The 26,702-nt window shown below is 41.5% G+C and overlaps 1 protein-coding gene across 1 annotated transcript in view; it reads right to left on the bottom strand.

The window, feature by feature from the left end:
• The window catches only part of SCCPDH (saccharopine dehydrogenase (putative)), a 168,697-nt gene that overhangs the window by 122,004 nt on the left and 19,991 nt on the right, over nt 1-26,702 (bottom strand). Inside the window, exons 2-3 of the mRNA XM_085612341.1 lie at nt 10,718-10,830; nt 1,398-1,478 (exon numbers count right to left, since the gene is read on the bottom strand). Coding sequence (XP_085468467.1) covers nt 1,398-1,478; nt 10,718-10,830 — 194 coding nt within the window. The remainder of the gene's footprint in view (nt 1-1,397; nt 1,479-10,717; nt 10,831-26,702) is intronic.

The following is a 26,702-nucleotide window of genomic DNA, read 5'->3' as shown; positions in this document are numbered from 1 at the left end:
GAAAGAATCTAATGGCCGTTAAGATGAGAAATGTCACTTTGTTTGAACTCCACTCCTTTTTTTTTTGCTCCCCGCTTGACAGTAAAGTAAAATACATTTTATTATATGCTTAGTTAATAAAAACCACTGCATAAAGGTACACTCATTGAAAGAACTAAAATATGGAAAACGATGAAATGAATCATTACTGTCACATGCATCTGCACGAACTTTGCCATGCAGAGCCCAACTGGAAATAACCTTTTATTTAGGAAGTTTCTTGCAGATTTAAATGGTGCTCAAGTTATTAGGAAATAAACTGAAATTCATGCGACCCGTTAATCAAGATAGAGATATCTGGACCATTTTTCACGGAACCAAAAAATACTTACATCGGATTGGACATTGAAGCTTTTTTTCCAGTTGTCCATTTTGAGTCCGTGAACCCAAAGTCAGGACCGAAGAACCTAGGTTCTCCGACTAGTTGTCCGCAACTTGAAGAAAATGTTGCGGCAACCCTTACTGGATGCAGGGACCAAGTGAGAAATAAAAACGATTAAGCCATAAGAGAACAGGGAAAGCTTCCTCCCACATCCTAGCTTAGGTGGAGGGAGACCCAAAAGGGAACTGCACTATTTGTTAAAAACTGGAACCCTTTTTGGACCTCCAATGGGGTTCTCCAATCCAGCACTGGCCTGTGGCGGGTTGGGTACAGGACATGGCAACTGACCAGGCCCTGCAGCTACTTCGCTTTAAGCATGAACAAATTCTAAAAAGGAGACCGATTAATATGGAATACGACTCCCCGATATATCTAAAGAGTTCAGAAAATTAATAATAAGGCTAACATTTACCAGCTTTTGGTCACATTACAGATGGTAACCCTGCCTAAAAAAGGTTGGGGTGTCTTTAGTTAGTTAGAGACATTGCCCACCTCACAAGGCAAGGCTTTAACCAGGGTTCACCCAGAACTCATGTTAATCCTGTATAACTCTAAAGGTGGTGCACATGGGGTTTGGCTGCCTGCAGTAGGCTGTACTAAGCCCTGTGGCTATTCCCCACTGCGCTGGACCCACACCTATTAGCAAGGTTCACATTTATTTACACTTCGGTAGTGTAAAGGACATTTCCCTGTGGCTGCCTATTGTCAGAGCAAGGCTTGACCACTAGAATTATTAAAGAGCATCACAGAAGCCAAATTATCAGCTCAGGAAAAGCAATAGCAAATGGTTCTAGTAAAAATCAGAAAAACAAAAACACTATTTTAGATAACACTACAACTCAAAGTTCATATACCATTTTTATTTTTGTACTGGATATGAGATCAATAAGCAAAAAATCTAAGGGCAATAATTTCATTTTGATTAACCTGGTCAGTAGTATGTGCATCATTTTAACCAAAGGCTAATCCTACATACCTGGGGCTCCCCACTAATGTCAATGCAGCTGGTACCGTTCTCCACACAGGCTTTTACCACGGGTTCGCCAAAAAATCTGTACTGTAAACAAACAGAAAAACATAAATGAGCCAAAAATCACCAGCTCCAACAAAAACTAAAAAGATCATGCTTCACAGCAATTCATGCCAAAAATGCTGCCCTTCACTGCCCCACTCAACCTGATGCTCACTCTAGTCATCAGCAATATTAAAAACGAATGCAACTCTAAATCAATGCCCCAACATATGGGTCCAAATACAAGGAATTGCAGAAATATGCATCTAACTTTATTTTACAAAAAAAAGAAAAACGTAATCTGGGGTTATCAATCTTATAGAAGTTAGGAGAGGAGATAATGTCAGTGGTAATGGTAGAACAATATAAAGAAAATCAAAATCACCTACTGGACTCTTTCATTATGTCGCACTTCCTGGCCAGCCCTGCATATCAGGCAATGTGCGCTCTTTTAGAGTTATTTTTTACTTGTTTGTGCCCCACATGCTTTCCACCTTTTGGTGAATAGTGGCCTTGAGCGTTTTTTCCTAATGTAATTTTGCAGTTTTTTTCCCCCTCATGTATTGCTCTAACACACCTGCAATTGGGGAAAACCCTGGCACAAAGTTACTTTTCTGTTCTTCGGCTCCTGACATCTCTGGACAATATTAATTACTTCAATTAGCCTCTGTGGTTTAAACAGCTCCTACTTGGTTTATATCTTATGGTAAAAGCGCGCTCTTACCCTGGTAACATTATTTCCTCTAATTCTGCTTCACTAGAGGATTACAATCCATTTAGCATACTACAAGAAAATATGGAGGAATTGGATTCTGGTCCTACTGCTATTGGGGGTGCGAAGCCCACTGTGTCACACAATGCATCTAAACAATCCTCTAAAATACCTGCTGCCTCATCGTCTGTAACAGGCAAACACGTTAAAAAAGACCCACCTTCTCCTTTTAACTCCTCGCCATCTCTATCTATGGAATTGCTTTTGGAGGAAATTCGTGCTCTCAAACCTTATATGGAAGACACAAATACTCTTCTCCAAAGTCTTGAGAACAAAGGGTCTAAAACAGAACAAAAAGTTACTCACCTGGAACAACGAGTGGACTCTATTCAAGGTGTTTCAGATCAAATTCTTTCCTTACACTTGGAGATTTCCCACCTTAAACAGCAAGTGGAAAATTTGCAAAAACCGTAATAGACGTAATAATCTACGCATCTATGGCCTTGCGGAGGGTCTTGAGGATCGAATCCACTCTCCTTTTTCCAATCTTTTTTTATGCTGAATCTTTTGGGTCTCCCCGAGACTCCAAAGTTGAATATTCAAAGAGCTCATTGTCTGAGGCAATCCTCCAGATCACCACCTTCTTCAGCTAAACCAAGAGGTGTTACTTTATATTTTTGGGAGTACACGGATTTAATTAAAATACTACAAGCTGCCAGGCTTAAAGGAAAAATTCCATGGCAAGGATCTAATCAGTTTTTGCTCAAGACTATACTAAAGCAACTGCAGACTGACGGAAGAAATTTCTGGGCATAAGACACAGTCTGAATGATAGATATGGTCTGTTCCATCCTTGCCTTATGAAAGTAACTTATAACAATAAAACCACTGCCTATGAAGATCCGGCTCGCCTACAACATTTCTTGGATACCTGCAGAGAAAAGAGCATGGAAATTCCTCATTCACTGATGTTTTGATTGTTTTCTTGTAGTTGGTTACGTGTCTGCATTTCACAGATTTTATTCATATTGATGTCTTGTTCTTATGATCGTTTGTTGTGCTTCTTATGACTAGTTTCTTTTCTTTTTACTGTCAGATGCAGTTTTATCCTGGTCCTCTACTATTTGATCCCCCTTTTCCCGTCTGGGGGATGTCTCACTTCCTTGTCTTCATCCTGGAGTTTCCCGCTTGACCGTGCCGTCTTCCTTATGTGGCTCCACCACCCCCTTGTTCATTTTATGTTCGTAGTATGTCTTTTTGTTTTTCTTTTTTTCATATCATTTGCTTTTAGTATTGCTTTTTTCCACCGTATTTCTTATATCTTTTTTTTCCTATTTGCTTGGTTTCCTTCTTTACTGTCTCCTCTTTTCATAAAGATTCAATTTTTTACTTTTCATCCATTTCTTCCTCTCTATTCTTCTCACTGGCCTTTTTCCTTTCCTTCCATGATTGCTCATCTTTTGTTTCGTTGTAATAAACTTTCCTATTTCCTATTTCTCTTATTTATGCATAATGCTTTTCTTCTTGGGTTCTTCTTAGTAGAGAATGTATTTCTGTTACATTACTGTATTTTACTATGAGCAGTTCTTATTAAGCTTTTGTAAACGTTTTGCTTATATAGATGTCGGTAAATGTTATATCCTGGAATGTTAAAGGATTGGGTTCCCCCATAATACGTCAACGGGTTTTATCGCACATCGCTAGATTAAAAGGAGATATAGTTTTATTACAAGAAATTCATGTCACAAGTAAAGAAATTGCCAAGCGTCAACGCCAATGAGTGGGTCATGTCTATGCATCACCGGGTTCAGGCAAACGTAATGGTGTAGCTATCCTGTGCCATAAGCGTTTAGATATCCAACTCCTACATCAAGATGCAGATTCTGAAGGTAGATGGGTTTCAGTTTCATTACTAGTTAATAAAATTCCTCTGACTATTTTTAATTAAAATGCACCCACCACCCCAGATAAGCTCTTTTGGCCTCAGATCTAAATTGATGTTATACACGGATGATTACTTAATATTGGGTGGTGATTGGAATATGGTTATGGATCCTTTCATAGATATATGCTCTAAATTTAAATGTATCCCCTCCTCCATACACACTCAATTTACATCTTCTATAACTTAACGATTCATTGTTGGTGCTTGGAGACTATGTCATCTCACTCTTCAGGAGTGTATACGTATATCTCACCAGTTCACTCCTCACAATCCCGTATAGACTATTTATTTATTTATTTCAAAAGCCCTTACTCAGCATATTTCTCATTCAAACATTGGATCTACATTAATTTTGGACCACGCTCCTGTATCCTTGGATTTAGACCTACTCCCTCCCATTAAAGGAATTAGGAGGTGGAGATTAAATAATGCCCTTCTATTAGACCCTACGTTTACGCCCACTTTTCAGCAATTTGCAGACACGTTCTTGATCGACAATGAATCTCCTCATACCTCTCCACCACTTATTTGGGACACTTTTAAAAGCTGCTTTTATGAATTTCATTATTTCTTTTGTAGCTCAGAAACGGAGAGCAACCGCCCAATCCATACAATTGCTTGATTCACATATAAAGCAATTAGAACATTCATATTACTCCACTAAAACCCCTTCTGTTTTGAATGAACTTATTAAAGCCAAATTTACTTTTAATAAACTTTCAACTGAATCTGCTAATCTATATTTACTTAAATCTAGTGCTAAATATTATAGTGCACAAAATAAAGCCGGCAGTCTTCTTGCTAATTATGTCAAGACTAAAAAAGAACGCACTAAAATTGAATCTATTCTAACTTCAACTAATACCACAGTTCATAAAAACGAGGATATTCTTCTAGAATTTTAAATTTTTTATCAACAGCTCTATACTCCAGAGTCTCCTCCTCAACAGTATGATATTTCTCATTATTTATCCTCCATTCCTCCTCCTAAACCCCTAATGTAGATTTCTCTTCCTTGGAGGAGGACATCCACATTAGTGACATCCTTACTGCCATTCAAACTATTAAAAAAGGAACAGCTCCTGGTCATGATGGTTTTACCATTGAGTTCTATTCATATTTTTACCTTCTTCCCAAATTACGTCATTTAATTGCATATTTTATTTCTACTCAAAAATCGGAAGGATCCTTTCAAGAAGTGTTGATTTGTTTGCTCCCAAAAAAAAAACCAAAAAAAAAAAAACTAAAAATTACAGGCACATTTCTTTAATTAATTTAGATTATAAAATATTTGCAAAAATCCTTGCCCTTCATTTGGACTCTTTCTTGCCCCAGTTGATTGGAACGGAGCAATGTGGTTTCATTAAGGGACGTCACTTATCTGATAATACTAGATTGTTTTTTAATGTCGTAAGTAAATCTAAATTATATATCGTTAGTAGCAATTTCACTAGATGCTGAAAAAGCTTTCGATAGAGTTAGTTGGTCTTTCATGTTTTCAACCCTCGCTTGGTTTTGGCCCAAAATTCATTAATTATGTCTCTTTACTGTATTCCTCCCCCAGGTCCTTTATTCTAGCTAATGGTCTTGTATCACCTTCTTTTTCCCTTCATCGAGGAGTTAAGCAAGGTTGCACGTTATCTCCACTTTTATTCATCCTTTCCCTAGTACCTTTAATAAGAATTCGGTTGAATACAAACATTACAGGTTTCTCTTATGGAATTAACCATTTAAAGCTTTCAGTTTCTGCTGACGACATATTTATTTCTAACCCGCAATCCTCGCTACCAGCATCTTTATCAGAGGTAACTTTTTGCTCTTGTTTCAGGTTATAAATTCAACGCCGACAAATGTGAGAACCTCCCACTGAACAAACTTTGTTTTCATGCTGATTTTTTATCTTCTTCTTGCCATTGGAACCCGGATAAAATTAAATATCTTGGAATATGGTTTACTCCCTCTATTAAAGATACTGTTGCTTTAAATCTAAAAGAACTACAAACATCCTTAACCACTTCCACATCACGTTGGCATCCCTTATATTTATCCTGGTGGGGCAGATTAGATTTTATAAAAATGATGCTTGTTCCAGTGATTCTTCTACCTATCCAAAATTCCCATTAATATTCCTAAGTCGTTCTATAAATCTGTATACAATATTCCTTCACATTTTTTATGGCATAATAAACAGCCTAGGATGTCTCTCTGTAAACTTAAAAAGCCTAAACACATTGGTGGCGTTAATTTTCCAGATTTTTATTCTTACCACACTTCACTTTTTCTTAAACACTCCTCCTTCTTACTGTCTGAAAATGCAACAGATTCCACTTTTTACCCATTGTGGGTAGACATTGAAAGATCTTTTTTTCAGCCTTTTTTCTTCGAAGAATACATTTCTCTTTCCCATGTACCCTTATCATTATCTCTTCCTATGCTTAAAAAAGACCGTAACATTTTCCAACCGCTTTTCTCATCTGTTCAAGATGAGCGTACACAATTTTTGAAGACTCATCAATTTGGTATAATAAAATGTATTAAACTTAATAGGTATATCTTCTGGCATGATTGGTTAACTCGTGATCTCAAATGGACTCACCAACTTTTTCATGATGGTACCTGTATTCCCTTCTCAGTATTGCAATCTCATTTTTTCCTTCCCTCTTCATATCATTCGAAGTATATATCTTTAACAGCAGCTGCCCAAGTTTCTTACAATTCTTTAAGCTCCTTTCATACCCCTACCCCCACAACTCCTATTACAACAGCATTTTAAAGTAACTCTCCTGCTGCCTCTCTAATGTACAAAAAATTAATGGATATTCCTATTTCTCATTATAAATCTGTCGTGGAATGTAGTTGGGAAACTGATTAGGGTGAATCATTTCCTATTCAATTATAAATTAAAATCTGGACTAAAATAAAATCTTCTAGAGCAGCTAACACTACTCAAACTTTATTTTGTATTTATAATAGACTCCTAATCATTCCCGCTAAATTACATAAGATTGATCCTAGCATCCCCTCTACCTGTTGGTCATGCAACTCCCCATCAGCAGACCTCAAACATATGCTTTTTGATTGCCCAGCAATCCACACTTTTTTTACCCAAGTCTGGCGACACATTAACACTATCTGTCGCTCACATGTCCCTTTCTCTTTTTCACACATTTTTCTAGGTAGCGTCTCCGAAGTTTGGTCCCCTTCCACCGCCAATTTTCGTATTATTGATTTGCTCATTGCTATTGCATTTTAACAGATCACTAAGTCATGGAAAGCTACCTCTGCGGTATCCTGTCACGCATGGTGGTATGGAATTTGCTATAAACAGATTGGATAGAGCCTATGTACAACCAACCACGCTTGCTATTAAACGAGGTTGCCAGTTACTGAGTTTTTAAATGTTTCAACTAAAAAGCTACCATTGCATAACCCATGCTTTGAAGAAGTACCCAAACCCCCTTGATTTTACTAATACTGTTGTTTTAATTAATATTTACCTTATAGCTATAGAATAATTCAATATAGTGGGAACTTTTATGCATAACGGTTGTTTTTCGCATATAAAGCTAAATATGGATGTTGAACTCCCCCCCCCACTTTTCTCTCTTTCTATTCCCCTATTTTTTTCTTCCTTTTGCTCCCTTCCCTTTTCCCAGATATATTAGCTGTATTATTATGAACTTATGTATTGTCCTTCGATTACTGTATTATGTCTTACTTTTTCTTAACAAACTTCTTTTCTAACTAAAAAAAATATATAGCAAGACATGAGGAGAAACCAGGTATAAGTACCAGTAGTTCGTTTTCTGTGTCTCATTTGAAAATGTGACGAGGCTCCTCTATATAGTTATTTTCTTCACCATTTCTGAAATGTTCCAGCCCTTTCACTTATAACAATTATTTTTAAATATTAACTCTCTTCCAAACATCTCCTCTAATGTTCAACCTGCTTCCTAGCATTCATTTTTCTCTCTGCTCTCATGCATGACACTCCATCTGTTACTCCTTTTAGATCTTTGTTACAATTTAATTGGGAGAGCCAAATAAAAAACAAACACATACATTGATAGATTGCACACTGTGATGATGGCCTGGGGTGGCAACAGCTCCAATGAAAGACTCTTCAACCATTTCTAGGCAATGTAATCTCCCATAACGTCATAAAAAGATTTGTCAATAAGAAATGCTACCATATGAGTAGCAGTCATAACAGCAAATCCATTTTGCTACCATGGAAATAACACCGGTGATCTATCTCCTAAACTGAACATGAATTATCACTTAACTGTAAGCTTTAAATGGATTTTGAGCATGTGCTTGTTTTGTCTACAAACATCACCTTATGGGTACTGAAAATATCAGCAATATATCAAATGACCATCATGTGCTAGGGATGACCAACATAAGGTCAATATTGCACAAAATATTCCTAAAATGGCCACAAGAGAGCCAGGATTACAACAGTGCTATGACTGGGCCCCACAATGCCACAGATGCCAACACTTTATATTGCTACAATATTTCAAGGAGATTTACCATCATGGCAAGGGTGTCCATCATTATATAATTGTGCCAGAGGTGGCCACAATTATGGCACAAATTCTTACACCATTCCCTCAAAGGCCACAAGTAAGTGATCTCGGAACAATGTAACACCAAGAATGCCCACAAAGTCGGACATCATTATACCAGAAACCTACTTTGTAAGCAACTACAACTGTTATTTCACTGCTGCTGAGCATTGTGCTAGAGATGATGGCTATATCCTCTGGGACCACCATATAATGCTATTGATCTGAAGCAAGTATTGTGAACACGGAAGAACATTCTCATTCTGCTTCTCATACACTCATTCTCATATACTCGCATTTTCTATCACTATCAAATATTCTCATTCTCTCTCACACACACGCACACACACACACACACACACACACACACACAAATATTCACTGATGCGCATTTCCTGCATCCCACTTCTCCAACAGCCAGTTAGGTCCTTTTAGGTCTCCACTACCATTATGGCCCTGGTTCTGCTTGTCTTGGGCTGCTTCCCCATTTCTTCACACACTTGCACAAGGGTCCCAAGTTCACTCAAATGGCTTCATTTTCCAGTTGTATTCTTCCTTAGCATCCCAGTCCTTAGACACACAGTTTAACAGATGGCACAGGGACACCCCACCACCCAGCTTTGACTCCTGGTGATGGCTCTATTGCAGGCTACTCGATGTCAGTGACACTCTATGTATGGCTGCCACTCTGTGTTTGAAGCTGAGCAGAGCTGTTGTTGCTCCTTGTGTCTAAAGCTAAGCACTACACAGCTCCAGACCCTCTGAATAACATAATTAACTCCATGACCACAAACTACTTCTAAGCAGATGGGAAGCTAGCAGTAACTCCCACGAAGTTCGTTGGGGCTCTAACTGATTTTAATGGGGAGGATGCTGCTGTATGGTTAGCATAAGAATGTGTTCTACAGCAGAAAGTGGTTTTGGTTCAAGGCTCTTAAAAATGCATTCTGATGTCACCAGCCTACATGTATCCTATCCCACTAAAAATATTAAAATTATCTGGTATGCTGCTATATGGACCCCAAGCATCATGTATAGATGTTCGAGCTGGTTACTCTTTCCAGATGACTGTCCTATTACTGAAAAATGGTGAGGTACCGTGCACTAAAAAGTGTTTGTGCTACTGTGCAGTAACCTCAGTGGATCTGCCAGAGAATTTATATAAACATATACAATCAGAGTTCTACGTTTGTTTAGAAGATCACACTTCAGAGTGAGAATCAACCTAGGAAAAGTAAACTACAAAGATAATAACAAGTGAATGAAGAAGATCTATCTAGGTCACCCTATTGTGCAGTACTAAACGTTTTGATTTGTTTTTAGTTGCTATAGGATGCATTATTTAAAGGGCTGTTGATGAACTCTGGTGCTTCACTACAAGTTGTGTGGGAAAACCTCAACAGTAGTACAGCATCCATAATCATTGATCCGGTTGATGAAGTATTACGAAGGAGTAGCCTTACAGCAACAAGTTTTACCTTAAAAAATGTGGGATATCCATGGAAACCTGTGTTTATGCAACAATTCATGCATGCTTTCCCCTCAATTTAATGTATGTCCCTTTCAGATACATTTCAACTACTTTCACCAGGTGAAATAAGCCCAGGAAAAAACCCAATGATGCTATTTTTCCTTAACAGCTTCCAATTCCCACGCAGGCTGTGACTCCAGCTACCAACCGAACCAGGATTTACAAGGAACTCAAAGACCATCATATTATATTATGGCTCGTTTCAGTAATCGTGAATGAACTAGATTTATCACAAGAGCTACATTTGCGTACAACTTTGCAAATGTTACTTTATATTGTTCACATTGAAGTCGAAGGAGCTTAAAGAGTGTTTATGTTCTGAAACAGTTGTACTTGATACTTTTAATGGTAGTCTGAATCTCAACAACAATAAAGCAAATTCAAAGTCAGATTTTAAACAATGAAGACCGCTGTCATTTATTATCAGGCAACATTTACAGTTACGATTTGTGCCATGCTCTCAGCAAAACCGGTAAATGAAGCAATTGTTCCGTCTGCTTCAGAAGAACAGGCTGTGATACTTACTGGGCCCACACAATCCAGAACAAGTGATGTTTGTTTGCACATTTCAGCAAGGGAAGCAGGATCACCAACATCACAGATTATAATTCCAACTTCTGATGTTAGCTGTGGTTGTCCTACAAGGGAAATAACGAATGATTAGATGTAGTTCTTGCTACCAATATACATCAAATCAAATGATGCTGCCACAGAACAGGCTTATGCTATATTATTCACTATCAGGTACATGCATCAAAGGTTTTTGCTATCACAAACGGTGCGATTCGCAAAAAACGCCCGTTTGTGATCGCAAAATGGCCTTCTGCGATGCATGAAAGTGTTTGGGAAGCGCAATTTAAGAATTTGCAATTTTTAGTGAGTTCCTACATTGCGATTGCATTTAATCGCAATTTGCGATTTCTTAAATACAATGCTAGAAATACTTTGGAATAGCGATTGCGCTATTTGGGACCGCTAATTATAGAGAAATCAAACTGGTCTGTTACAGTCAAAGTTTCAGGTTACACACACACTTGCCCTTGGGGCATGTCTGTGCGCAACATAGGTGCACATCACAATTTCAGGGGTGCAACAGGGTGTCCTTTTGACACCTTTTCACCCTTGAAATTGCATGCACAATTTGCGAGTACATATTGGTACTCGCAAATTGCGCATGCAATTTCCCCATTCATTCCTATGGCCCTGTAGGCCCATAGGAATGAATGGGAAGCCATTCCTTAATTGCGACTCGCAATTTGCGAGTCGCAATTAAGGAATGTTTAGAAATCGCTATTTTAGTAGCGATTTCTACTTGCATAGGCTTTTAAGAGTCCCTAATTACGATTCCTTAATAATCGCAATTAAGGACACGCAAAAGCATTTCTTGATGCATGTGCCCCTATATACTTTTTAAAACTGCCAGCAGTGACATCGAATCAGACATAAATAAATCACAATCCTAATTTTGATAGTAGGACTGCTTCATTCTGGATGAAAAGGGGAAGTGGGCTTGTACTGCAATTCCTGCCACAGTCAACCAGCTTGTACAACACACATCTAATGTCCTTACAACCTTGGAGTTTGTATTTTAGCAGAGTTTACAAAGTGTATTACACTTGGTACACAATTTACCAAAACTAGATTATAGGTTGGAATTTTCTCTTATCAACTGCTTTATTTTCCTCATTTCTATGCATGCTTGGAAACATCATCTACATCAGAAACGACACTAAATCTGCTCATCTCGTTTGAATGTTATGCTCAATGCCACCCACACCGAGCCAGAAAAGTGACAATACATTTTGCCATATTTTAACATTTTGATTAGTAAGTGTTAACCATGCCAAGTCAAAGCATTTTATCATTCCAGGTGCATAAAAAGATTAAATAATCATTGATTTGGGTCAGTGTCGGCCACAAACAGGACCTGAAGCGTCACACTCGCTCAAAAGACCGCAAACCAATATTATAAAAAACATTGTTATTATACTACATATTTCTACAGGCCAGAACCATTATTGAATACTTCTCAAATTCTTCGTATAGTGAAAAGAACACAGAATGTTCTGTTTTTTTTTTTTTATTTCTACATGCACACCTTAGCTGCGGTGTTTGGATGCAAATAATGCATATTATTGCATTTGTTTCTGTGATTTGTAGTCTCAAGCACCCCTATTTGGAAAATTAGTCCCATTTCACTACTCATAGAACTTTAATCTGCCTGGTTTATTATGTTCATGTAGACATTTGTCAGGCTATGGCATGCCGCTTTCTTGACTGCAGTCTTAGTTGCAGAGCCCAACAATAATATAAGGTACCATGGTGAATATCTCTATATTAAGGGAAAAAATTGACTATTTCATAGAACTGCACAGAGGGAGGGTGGTGAGGAATTTGAGGTTAGATAGATAGAGTACCCACTAGAGAGGCAGCGACAACGAAGAATAAGTAATTTGTTGTTTTGATGGATACGTATACCCGCAGATTCCTCATCCTTAAAATAGATATCAAAGCAGTACCTTCCAAGGTGGTGGGTCTGTGGAATAGCTAAAACCAAAAAATCTGAAAGAACCGAATGGGCAATAGGACTTTTCCGTCATCATGGCTCTCAAGGCAGTAGGGATTTGTTGACGAATACTGAAGGTCACATCGCAGCCTGACCGGTGTCAAGGACTGCCACTCTGTGTGCCAGCACAGTGGTAGCGGCCTTAGCACTGGTGCAATGGACCCGCAATCCCTTAAGAGGCTGCTTCTTGACTTTTCTGCACTGCCTTGCCCTTCTTTGCCCCAGAGTACTCCACAAGAGCGGATTGATTGCACAAAAGACCATCATGTAGACAACTTAAAAGCTTAAAGCTGTTTTAGGGTCCAGCAATTGAGTCTCTCTTCCTCTTTTGAGAGGTTAGGAGGAATAAGTGATCACTGGGAGAGTGATTGACTGTCTAATGTGAAAAGCAGTCATGACTTTTGGCAACAAGCATTGGCAATAGAGCTTGCCTATTCGAGGTGTATTGGCTTTGTCAATGTCTTTTTAGCAATGTTGCACAGCAGCATTGCCGAAATATATAAATATATATTTTTTTTAAATTATGGCGCTGCCAGCATTGACCACGTCATAGCATTTTTTTGTTTTTTACGTTCAGCCATGCTGCTGGACAACATGGCTAAAAAACACTTTGACAAAGTCAATAGATCTTGCATAGGCGAGACCTATTCACTCTACCACTGCTTGGCGATCCTATATGGAAGGTGTTCCAAAAAAAAAAAAAAAGTGATGATCATTGAGGTGCAGTTACTTTAATTTGGGACGCAGCACTCAGCAGTGTGTTTGGATGAAGATGCTTGTGAGATAGGTACACAGTTTATGGTCATTTCAAATCAGATTGTCATTATGAGATGTCAAGAAGCCATCATAGTAAGTAGCTAGTTGGCACTAGCAGTGGTGGACTAGATTAGATTCCTCCATTTGGCTAGCAGCATGTAGCAGATCTCTTCAGTTATTTCATGCCTGTTCATTTGGAAATGGTCCATTTCTGGGCTGGTAAAGTACTGAGTGATGGACAAGACCTGTAGCAGAAGTGTCATATGTGAGTTTAAGAGGATTAAGCTGAAAAACTTCGTTATTATGCAGATTGCATGTACTACAATTGTCTGCCAAATGCTAAGTGTTAAGGTATTAGTCTTTGTGGGGGCCTTGGGATTATATACGATTTGACATTACTTTATAATATCCATGGTAGCCATAGACCAGCCCATAATAACTTCCATGGGTATAGAAAGCAATGAGCGGGTCAGCCCCTTCTGACAACACCATTCACGTTACTGGTCTATGCAGTGTTTACAGTCTGCCTATGTGTCTGGCTGCAATAATCACACCTTACTAACAGTGCAGTGTTCACAGTGCACACATGTGGCAGACAGCACCCTTCACATTATTGTTCTATGCAGTGTTTACAGTCTGCATATTATTTTTTATTTGAAATATTTGTAAAGCGCTACCAATCATCCCCTGAAGGATATCACGGGGCTAGTAACTACCATTTGAAAAATCAGCAGATGTACAAGGCTAGAGATGGAGATTCAGAAAAAAGTTAGTTGGGGAAAAGACAAGTTTTCAATCGTTTCCAAAACACGAGATAGTCTTTTATGCTGCGAATCTCCAGGGGTAGAGCATTTCAGTGGGTGGTGGCCGGAAAAAGTAAAAGAGCGGCAGCCTGCTCTGGCCTTCTTGATCCTTATTACTTTGGCTAAAGCCCGGCTGGACAATCTCAAATTTTTTGATGGCTGATAAAGTTGGACTGTATTCCTGAGGAGCAGAATCATTAAGCAATTCATACGTATAGCAGAGTAGCTTGAATTGAGCCCTCTTGTGTATTGGTAACCAGTGTATTGTTTTTAAGCAAATGATTGCCGAGTCGTGTCTGCCTTTATTGCAGATAGGTTTTGCTGCAGCATTGAGGATAGTTTGAAGGCGTGAAAACAAATAATCTGCCATACTCCTGTACAGAGTGTTTACAAAATCAAGGCGACGGACAATCAGCGTCTGGACAGCTGCACGATGACAGTCATCATAATCCATCGAACATTTTTCTGAGAGGTTTTAACAGTCCACAGCAGGTACCACAGGTAGCTAGCACCTTTCTTGCACTGAAAGGGAATGGTCAATCATGATTTCAAAGTTTTTTACTTGTTTTTTTTAGCACTGGTGCAGTGTCAAGAAAGGAGGGCCACCAGGAATTGTCCCATAAATGCTTCGGCACCTAAACAATAGGATCTCAGATTTTTCTGCATAATGTTTTAAGCAATGCGTCGACATCCAGCCTGCCCCCTCCGAGAGGCTGCTTGCCAGATTTTTCTTGGTATCAAACGGACCAGTCTCCCATGGAGATGACCAGCTGGGTGTCATCAGCATAAAACCATATGTTGAAACCCCACTTTTTTAACTAAAGTGGCTAGAGATGCAACGTATACATTAAAAAGTATGGGGCTCAGAGCTGAGCCCTGGAACATGCCTTACTTTGAGCAGTAAGGAAGCAATCTAAATTTGTCTAGCTGAACGGACTGGGATCTTTCCGACAGGAGTGAACCAAACCATTTGAGGGCAGTGGAGTGAAAACCAGTCTCATGCAGTCTCTTAATCAAAAGACTGTGGGAGACAGTATCAAACGCCGCAGATAGGTCTACCAGAAGCAGGGCTACTGCCTTACCCTGATCTACCTTCAGTCTAATGTTATCCAAGACAGCAGGAGGCGTGCTTTCAGTGCTATTATTCACTCTAAAGCCTGACTCTGAGGGGTGGAGTAAGATGTAATCTTGCAAGAAGGTTGACACCTGGAGATTACCCAATATCTCAAACACCTTCGCCATAAATGGCAATAAGGAGATGGGGCGATAGATAGTATAGATTTAGCCATGCCAGCTTTTTGGCTAATGGAAGAATTACTGCATGCTTCCACAAATCCAGGTATGTCTCCGTCATTAGGGATACATTGAAAATCTGGGTTAAGCAAGCGCTCAGGACAGATGATAAACACGAAAAAATAAAATGAGGACAAAGGTCCAAAGGGGAGCTAGATTTGATTTCTTTCATTGTTTTCACCATCTGTTCTTTGGGGACCCAGGTGAACTTTCCAAAGAGTACATTGGCTTTAGGGTGCAGACCTAGCAAATTGCAGAGAGAATCCCCCAAGGAGGGATGGGGTTCAAAGGAGGAATACATTTTCTCTATCTTGTCTTTGAAATATCTAGCTAAGGTCTCACAATGGTGGCAAGAAGGAGTGATGGTTTGAGACAAACTGCTGGGCCTGGATAGTTCCTTAACATTTTTGAACAACTCCCTTCGAAGAGCTGCGGTGATCATTCAGTCTTTTACCAAAACGTTTTTACTTTGCTTTGTTTTTGTATGCTTTGTAGATGTCTGCCTGTGGAAACATCATAGAATCAGGTGTATTTACAGTCTGTCTGCTTACACTGGTGATGTATCTATATAGTGTTGTGTGCACAATCTGGTTGTGTGTTAAGGTCACGTTTGCTTTCCTAGCATGGGAGATTAAATGATTTACCCAGAATCACAGGATATTGAGCTGACACCTGTACTCAACCCTGGTTTCCCAGTTCCAAAGTCAGCAGCTCTGCCGTGACATCTCATCCTCACCCATATATGATAAACAAATAATAGGACACTATCTTGCAAGAGCCAGCAGACAGTGTCAAAGGGACCAGAGAGAATAGTAGCCTATGCAGCACGAGAGGCCCACTTAAGCAACCTGTCTTTGACATCATGAAGTGGGGAAGAAAGGCTTCAATGACCTGGCTGAACAAATTAAGACCTCTGGAGAGTCTCTGCCCTCACAGAACAGGCAAGGGGGGTGTTGACTACATAGAGGAGTCAGTCCAAAGCTGCTCAACACCCTTGATGCATATTTGGCAAACAGAAATATATGAAGTGAGTCAGGAAGCGCCAACACACACATTCCTCCGATAAATTTAATGGTCCGAGGCCAGTGATTGAGAGCCATGAATGATAGAAACCAGCTGTCCACGTGGAAGTATTTTTTCATGGAAGGAGCTTTTGAACTACAAATTGGTATCAAGACATTAAACTACATGATCTCTTCAGAGAGGTTTTAAGGGGTGCTCCTTGTCTCAGAGAAGACACTCCACAACAGGGCAAAACCACTGGACTTCAACCGTGCAACATGGCCTCAGGGTACTGCTCACGATGTGGCAGGTGGCAGCCAAATGCTTGGTTATTCGCTGCCACCAGCCTTCATGTGCAATGCCTCTGTCTCCCTCTGTAGTCGCCCGGGATTGCAGTTCTCAATGCGGACAGAGTGCAGCTCCTACTGCATGCCATCCACATAAGCACTGAAGCAGCAAGGCTACTTCTGGAAAAGCTTTAGGCGAGCTAATGGTACACACGCATGGTAAGTAACCTCACTCGTGTGTCTATGCAATTCTAATTTTCCCTTTTAATATACTACGTTTGTTTGGCATGGGGCCAGCAGGATGCTCGTTTCTCAGCGCAACATGTCTATTCTTAACTGATGCCGCGGCTTATTTCTGATAAAACAAGTAAATGAAGGACAGGTTGGGAGGGGGAAGGCAGCAACATGTCAGGAAGTGGGCAAGAGGTAGCAAGTTGAGAACCAATGGATGGAGGGCAGGAGCAGAATAGGAGAATGGGACAAACAATGGAGACGGGAGGATGGTAGACGGCCTGCAAGCAAGGAAGAAGAAAACAAAAAGTACCTCCTCATTCCAAACGCGACAGCGGAAGGACACCTAAAACGAAATTAATCAGTACCTGGTCCATGCTCCACATTTGAAGAGACAAGCAGGAGTTAACCGAGGACCGCTGACCTACGAGAAGCACGGCAAGAAGAGTGAAGCTGAAGCAAATCAATGGTAATAACCAGCAGGCTTTAAGCATTTTTGAAGATTTTTTTTTTTTTTTTTTTAAAGAATAGACTTGCAGCTATAGTGCATGTACCGTCTCAGGTGAGACCTAAAAAGTCCGTCCTGGTCCTCAACACCAATTTATCTGGGAAAAAGGAGGTGTTAGGAGGCTGCACCTAGGGAGCTTGGAGTTCCTTCACATGACAACCTGAAGTCCCCATGACCAGGAACACAGTGTTCAGCTGTGCACGGCTTCGGATGGCATGCAAATGAGGAGAGTGAGGAGCAAATGAGGAAAGTAAGAACCAAACGAGGATACGGGTCCTCCAAAGCAGGGGCCTGATCGGAGGACAGGTGTTCATGCCCAGATGTTGTGGATACCACAACTCTCCTTGCCCAATTCGTAGCCACTAGGATGATGTGGGCTGAGCCATTTCTAATATTCTTCAGAACTTGGGGCAGGAGAGGTAGTGGTGGAAAACATAAAGGAATCCTGTGCTTCACTATCTTCAAAGCATCACCTAGAGAGACTTCTTTAAAACTACCCCATGAAAAGTGTTTACATTCCTCATTCTCAATGAAGGTAAAAAGATCTAGTGATGGTTCTCTCTCCTCATTGCTGGAAGATGCCCTGTGACACCTCTGGGTGTAACGTTTATTTCTGATCCACCAGACGCGAATGGCATTCAAAGATTCCTCTGGGTGGTTCATGACCAGGGAGATGCTCTGGCCTTCCAGCCAGATCCAGAGACGAAGCCCATCCTGGCACACGACCTAGGGCCCCATCCTGTCCTGCTTGTTTTAATACCACGTGGTGGTGGTGTTGTCCATGAGAACCTGAACCCAGACTCCCTGTAACGGATTTTAGGAAGGCTCTATACGTCAGGCGGGTAGACCACAACTCCAACAGATTGATGTGGAGAGGAGTCTTTCCAATGACTCCTCTAGCCCCTTCCCAGCAGTGACGCAACAGTCTCTGCTATCAGCTCTGGGTGAGGCAGGTAAAGGGGTCTCCTGCCGGCCCAACTGCGGTTGAGCAACCACTGCAGGTCTTCTGCAGTCTGCTCTAAAAGCCTGATGGATCCGGCCTCTAGGGACCCCTACGAAAATACACTGCCAGTATAGAACCCAAATGAATATGTTCCATAAGAGGGGGAGAATTCAGCTATTGATGTGTAATGATTATTTGATGGATGGCATGACACGTGCAGACCAAGCTATTGTACTGCTGCATACTTATGTACCTGTTGGCTGTTTTCTGATTAAGCTATGAGAATGTTCAATTCAATAAAATACAAATAACGTTAAAAACAAGAAAGCTGGATGTACTCCGACAGCCTCCCCTGGTGCTGGGCCCACTGAGACTTCAGGCTCCGCTACAGAGCCTGCATATGCCACCTGGTATGGTCACTGAGCATGATGCCAAGAGGGTCAGTAGCCTCAAAGCCACTCCTACTGTGCCCAGAAATGAGGCTGAACCATCAAGAACATAGCCCAAATGTCCTGAATATCATCTGTGGGACTGCAGGATGAGTATGTGAAAGTAGGCATCCTGCAGGTCTAAACTCACCATCCAGTCGCCTGGATCCAGGGCAGACAGAACCTGGGACAAAGTGAGCATCTTGAATTTGTCCATCCGCAAGAAGTCTGCATCCATCCTTCTTCAGCACGAGGAAATTACTGATAGTAACTACCAGTCCCTATTTCGGAGCCTGGACCCTCTCAATTGCTCCTTTGGACAAGAGAGCCTGCGCTTCTTGGAGCAAGATAAACAAGTGCTCCTCTGAAAGATGCGGGCGTGGAGCACGGCCCTGTTGAACAATGTGCAGGGCCCAACTGTCGGATGTTATCCTTTGCCACCCTTGAAGGAAATGTCTGATCCTGCCTCCCACAGAGTTGGTGTATGCCTTCTGAGGGGAAACTAAAGTGGCTTGGAGGCTGGTGCAGCAGGGGAGGGGAACTAGGAAGTGTGCTGCCCCTGATGCCCTGGGTGCTGTCCGCTTAAACCGCGATCCCCAGGAGGACTGGGGTGCCTATTGTAGGGTGCTGGGTTTTGATGAAGTTTGTCCTGGTTGCAAAACTTACATTAGTACGTTAGTTTTGACTTCCATAGTTTGCATGGTTCTGTCTGAGTCGGACTGAACTGGGGCCAGGTGCTTCAGAACAAGACCTTGTTTGGTGCCAAGATGAATTTAGCTAGGAGTGGGATAAGACTATAGGAATGACATCTTCTATCGGCAGGATTGGGACTGGTGTGGATTTTGATGCCTAACTGGAAGTTGGCTCTGGCATCAGAGCAGAGCCAGTGTCGACTTCAGGAGGCACAGATGGCACCAAGGGTTGACCCAGCAGCGGTAGCAGGATTTGAGGCCTCCCTGGGGCCCAAAAGGCAAACCAAACGGAGCTGGAAGACTGCAAAAAATTAGCAACATGACCTTTCAAAAGGCCTCAATCTGTTGTGACATCGATGATGAACCCGGAAACTCTGGACACATCAGGAACGATTGTGGGGTCAGCTCCTCGGCTGGGGGTCGATACCACAACTGGTCTTTTAACAACAAGCGATATGTCTCTGTACTTTTTGACTTGAACATAATATCACACGGTCAGACATTGAGTGAATGTTTCTGTTTGGGACACAGTGTGGTGGCAGCCTCTGTAGGCATAAACGACAGTTGCCCCAAAATACTTTCTAGAGAGTGCACAATACCTTGAATGTAATCCTTGCTAGCAGTGGTAACCAAAAGGGTGTTTTAAGGATGGGTGTGATGTGGTCCGTTTGCAAAGGATAAAGTACAATCTCACTGCTTGGGTGCAGTCTTTGAAGCATCTCAATGAGTTCATTGGGGAAACCAGAGTAAATGATGTTATAGTAATTGAGAAGTGCCGCAAAGAGAACTTTAGACAGCTCAATTCACTTAATTTGTATGGAAAAGTGGAACGATTTTTCAAAGAAGTGCGAGAGCTACATATGTTCATATCTTTTGGAAGTGGGTTGATTTAGGAAGCAAAAATGAAGTCAGTGTAAAAAGTATCCACAGATGCCTTACTTTAAGTAATGTGGGGACGGAGGGGGGTCTCCAAGGCCTGAAGACCAGTCAAAGGGAACTGAATCAGTCTCAGGGTCTCTGGTTACTCTATAGAATCTCAGTTTGGTGCCATTCACTTACAGGAGCCTCTCCTTAATCCAGTGAAACACATGGTCCAGGCATAGAGATTTGTTTTTGGGATTATCTGACCATTTTGTGTTTTGTCTGCTTGTATACCAAAGTTCACATGTATTTTGAGAGACATTGAGCAAGGGCATTTGTAGATGTTGAGAAGAAGACAAATAAGGAATGAACCTTGAAGAAAGTTACAGTAAACTGGACAACTGGATGATTTGATTAATCGATCCTGACTTTTTGGTATGTGCCAAGTTGGAGATGACTTTTGTGTGTCCAAGGTTCAAAAACACTTTATTCAGATAACATCGTATCCATAAAAGCACAGTAACGTAAGTTTTAAAATGCACAGAAAAAGAATCATACTAAAATCCATTGGCAATATACATAAAAAGAGCACAATGATAAGATAAGTCAAATTAATACAAACAAAACAACCGCATGTGTACACAACACAAAGACTCAAGGATTAGACCTCATCTGGCATGCTGGAGCGGCAATTCTCATGAAAGTGCCTGTGCAGAAAACCAACTCTTCATCAGCCAGGGTAAGTAACCTCAGGTAAGCATTTTCTAGACTAATGGGCACGATCTTTTTAAAAAGCGGAGTTAAAAGCCACTTAGTATACTTTAAATAGTATTTACAGAAGAACGGAAAATGTAAGATAGGTTGACCACTCTGGCCATCACACGGGCAGGGTGCGTCGTCAAGGTTAGGGTGTTGGCCGAGGGGGAAACATAATACAAATTTAACAGTACATGCCCTTAGGCAAAATAAAAGACTCCTTTCCCAATAGCTCATAGACAGGGTAAGATAATTGGCCAGGGGGGTGCACAGGCTGTTCGATTGTCATATAGCTAAGGACGAGGGATTTTTTAGATTCCCTTTCAATCCTTTCCGTTCTGTAAAGCGGATAAAGTACACTCCTAAGGTCATTCTTATGCATAGTCTCGGCTGTGCTAGGATTCAAAAAGAGACTTCCTTTATTAACGCTACATAAACTTCGATAACACACCGGACAGCCATGGAATATCCGTCCCTTTCTTGCACCCAATACAATCGCTTATGATTTCTTTCGTAAGGGATGCGGCCGGGTTCTCCCATACAGATAGCCAGAAGAGGGCCGGGCGGGCCCCAATAAAGTCCTCTATAAAATTTAGGTTAAGTTTGTTATGACAAGTATATTGTGGTGTGGATATCGGTATGCCTAATAACTTCCTGCAGAATCTGTTCTCTTCTTGTTGGATATAAAGACTTTTGGCAATACCCCAGACCTCAGCGCCATACTTGGCTATTGGTGTACATTGTGATTAAAAAAAAAAAAAAAAGCTAAAACAGCACCTGTTCTCTTTGGGCGTGGGAGACTAAGGATCTAGTTAATGGCCTTTGAGAACTTGCTCCTGGAGTGAACCACGTGCTCAGTACAGGAGCCGTTCGCAGCAAAAACCACCCTAAGGTAAAGGGAAAGTGCTAGTGCTAGTCAGTTTCTGGTTGCCCACGGATATAGAACTCGGTTGGCGATTCCTAGGAAAACAAAACATTATAAAAGATTTTTTTTTAATTGGTACTTAAGTACAAACTATCCATGTGGTTAATAAAACCCTGCACTAAAATGCGCAAAGAATTCAGAGAGCGGCCCATAATGACCGTATCGTCCGCATAGAGTAGTATGGGAAGTGTTTTACCATTGATTTTGGGAACATCGTGGGACATTGATTTTAATGTTTGTGCAGTCCAATAATATAAATTAAACAAGCATTTACAATGCAATGGTCTCGGCAATATTATAGGTAGAGCTATTGGTATTGCTCATTATTTTTTTATCATTTTTGTATCCCTAAATAAATGGCATTGTCATTTCTATTGGCATTAGCTTTTTTTTTTGCATATGTGATACCTATTGCATTAGCAGAGAGAGAGTGAGGTAGTGAGATAGAGAGAGAGAGTGAGGTAGTGAGAGAGAGTGAGGTAGATAGAGAGTGAGGTAGTGAGATAGAGAGTGAGGTAGATAGAGAGTGAGGTAGTGAGATAGAGAGAGTGAGGTAGTGAAAGAGTGAGGTAGTGAGGGAGAGGGGTGTTGTGAGGTAGTGATATATAAGCATAGAGTGAGGTAGTGATATATAAGCATAGAGTGATGTTGTGATGTAGTGAGATAGAGAGAGAGGTAGTGAAAGAGAGAGTGAAAGTGAGTTAGTGAGATAGAAAGAGTGAGGTAGTGGGATAGAGAGTGATTGAGGTAGTGAGTGATAGAGAGTGAAGTTGTGAGGTTGTGAACTAGAGAGTGAGGTAGTGTTGTTTTGAGAGAGAGAAGTTGTGAGATAGTGAGATAGAGTGGACTCCTCCTTTCACCTGAGCCTTTAACTGTCTTCTAATGGCACTACCCTCCGTTACTTCATGGCCTACCTCTCCCCTCTTCATTCCGTCACTCCTTTCACCAGAGTCTCTCGGTTTCTCAGCCTGTCCCTCTTTTCATCCCAGCCTTTTAGTCCCTCCATCTTATCCATTCAGTCTCCCTATGCGGCTCTTCCACCAGTACTTCATAGCAGTCTCTTCTCTCTACTTGTCACACTGTCCCTCATTTAGGCTCGCTCTTTTTATTGCCCATTAACTTGTTCTCCAGCGTCGCAAGTTCATACCATACCAATAGCACTATGCAAATATATATACTCTACTGCAAATACAAAAGCACAAGTAAAAAATATTGTCCTTTTTAATGCCAATTGCTCCAAGTTTAATAAATGCGAGACCTATTGCCTTGTAAATGCTTGTTTTGTTAGTCGCTGGGAGATCAATCGCCATCTCTGGCCTCATACACCCCCTTTGAGCTCGTCTAGCTACTGGAGAACTGTGTCAGTGAGAAGTGCTACACTCATGCTGCATCTTAAACAGTTGCGTATTTAAACTGTTAAGTGTCAACACACTGGTCAATAACCAGTCAAATTCCTTTGAATTTTTTTTGCATCTTTTAATAGTGCCAACTCTACCCGGCGGTATTGGAGCGCTTTACATGAGCACCAGTTACGTTACAAAAGAACACATTAATTATTTGGTAGGCACGGGGAGATTAGGTGCTCTGCCCAGAATCACAGGATGTTGAGCCTGCGCCGGGGCAAGAACCCAGTTTCCCATCTCCAAAGATGGCAGCTCTAGCCGTAAGGCTTAACTCTGAAACTACACAGGTCCTGTGGTGTTTATTAAGAAGCCCTACACTTAAAGGTCTCAGAACACGGCATCCATCTTGTTCTTAAGTCACACTCCCAGGCTGGCAGTGGACAGTTAAATTAGTTGCGTTCTGCTACATATGTGTTATTTTCTTTAATTGTGTTTAATTATAATTTAACTTGACAAAGTGCTTTCTTTATTTTTCTGTTATGCTGTTTTAGATAGCACAGCCATTACCCAACAAAGGTAAGGATTTACCAACAATTTGTGCTCGTGCAGAGTCAACACTGTTTTGACCAGCTCTCGCGAGTTGCTATATTGTGTAGTAAATGGGCTCTACATTTTGCATCCAGTTCGCTCCGCGAGCGACCACACACAGCTTCAGTAGATCCGCCCCCTTCAGCGCGCTATACCTCGCATTTGTAAACGAGAAGTCAATCCTGTATTGACAACAGAAGCATTCGATCACATTTACCATTATTACAAAGGTAATAATCGAGGTGTTCTTGCTTTCCAGCACTTTTGGATCTAGCCGATTCGCATTCAGTACTTTATCAAAGTATTTGAAGGTCAAGACATACAAACACGAGAGGGATTTGCAATCAAACTTTTTTTTTTTGTTTTTAATTCCACGCTCCGTATATGAATTTCCCCATCTAAGCGCTGTAACTGACAAATGTTAACCAATATAATGAAAACCCATTTGAGGCTGTTTTGTTGTGATTGTAACTTGTGTCCCTTAGAAACGCTGCACACCTATTGCTCAGCTGTGTTACCGCACGAGCCCGGAGGCTATCTGCACGTGGGCGCCTCTCACCACGAGCCGCACTCCGGGAGTGGGGAGGGCCCCCAGCCCCCTTTATGTGAGAACCACGCCCGCCGGAACTGCAATTATGGAGCTCCCTTAACAGAATTACGACGTGAAGAAATGAATTGGAGAGACATTTTTATCTTTTATGCTACCGTCTCCGTCTGCTTACCGACTGACTCACTTTCTTAATGCGCTCTAGCCGCAGCTGCATCACAAATCTCCACTGGGCCCCATTGAAACCCGGCCTGCTCCTTTCGGCCTTATGAAACTGTAGCGGAAACCCATTCTCTGCGCTGAAAGGGTATCCTTTTGCCGTTGATGTAGCGCATATTTCACCTGACAATATTGCAGTACTTGGGCGCGGGGTCGGTTTTGTTTGCCGGCCCTCGAGGGCTGCTCTGCCTTTCACTTTCTTCACTTTACTTTTCCCGGTCCAATAAGTGGAACCGTGAGACTCCGTGCAAACACTGCCTGACACAGGGGCGAGTTTCGTGGGTAGTAGGCACAACTGAGGCAAAGAAAAACCATATAGAATCAAAATACACTTTAACAAAACTACGATACTCGAGAGGGATGGAAATACAGGCAGACAGGGGTAACGGAAGGAGAGGCAAGGCAGGGGGCAGAGAAAGAGCAACGGGGAGTGAAAAAAGAACAATACCGGCGGCGCTGGCCAATAACGTCATCTCACTGAAGGCAGTCCTAAAACAAGGGAATCACTATGAAGGAGCAGATTCTCTATACCACCAGCACAACAACACGGCGCGGACGGATGGATGGATCCTCACGGCCAGACGACAGCAAAAAAATGGCGGCTGGAAGCTTCGTAACTTTTTCGGATTCGGGGGCGTGTTCCTGCTGTTCTAAAAGGGCGTGGCTAAAAAGTGGAAAGAACAGCAAGGAACACGCCCCCGAATCTGAAAAAGACGGAGCCTATTTGGAGGGACGGCTCTCTCCTCCAATGGCGGGCCTCCGTTTAGGAATCCAGCCAATGGAGGAGAAGCAAAAAGAGGCGGGCTAAATAGCCACTCTAGTTAACATTAAATCTTCCGACTTCCGGTTCTGCCTTCGGCAGAGCGGTAGTCCTCGACCTAAAAAGAGGGGGGGCGAGAACACAACCCTGTCTAACCTCCTGCCTACCTTAATGGCTTCAGTAACCTCACCCCTGCAGCTGATCATAACCCGAGCCTTAAGATATTTATGGAGGTGCGCCAAGAAGTGCACGAGAGGCTCATCTAATCCATAGACCAAAAGGGTAGACCAGAGTTTTGACCTAATAACAAGGTCAAAGGCAGAGGTCAAATCCATTAAGGCCAAATAGATTGGCGAGGCCCGCACTATGGTGTATTTGCCCACAATTAAATTAATGTTTAGGCATTGTTCATTGGTGCCAACTTTACTTCAAAAACCCAACTGCCAAGGCTCTAAGATACCGCTTTCCTCGGACCACTCTAATATCTTATTGTATAGGACTCTACCCAAGATTTTTAAGGTGTTGCCTATTAGGGAGATAGGCCTATAACAATTGGGTTGGGAACGATCGGAACAATGATGCTCGAGGACCAGGTGCTAGGTACAGGGCTCGAAAAATCCGAAAAATAGTACTAGTCCTGCAGGTCTAGTCCCTTGGAAAATCCCCTCGACCTCACTGCAACCTACTTGACCTCCGTCTCTGAAAACGGAGCAAAAGTGACAAGATAAGATTTTAAAGGCATCTTTATTGCTCATTCCCTTTGTGAGCAATAAAAATGCCTTTAAATCTTGTTATCTTGTCACTTTTGCTCCGTTTTCAAAGACAGAGGACAAAAGTTAGTTTGTCTTCCTACTAGCCAGAAAGGGCAAGTAGGACCTAAAAATAGCTCATCCTCATCAATTCTCCCTCGCAAATGCGAGCGGGCAAGTGGATTTGTCGAGCCCTGAGGTAGCTGAGCATACACTAGATTATTAAAAACATTTAAAAGAAGAGGCGCCCAAA

This window comes from Triturus cristatus, chromosome 6 (assembly GCF_964204655.1).
Source record: "Triturus cristatus chromosome 6, aTriCri1.1, whole genome shotgun sequence".
Classification (NCBI taxonomy): Eukaryota; Metazoa; Chordata; class Amphibia; order Caudata; family Salamandridae; genus Triturus; species Triturus cristatus.
This window is presented reverse-complemented; position numbering and strand designations above follow the sequence as displayed.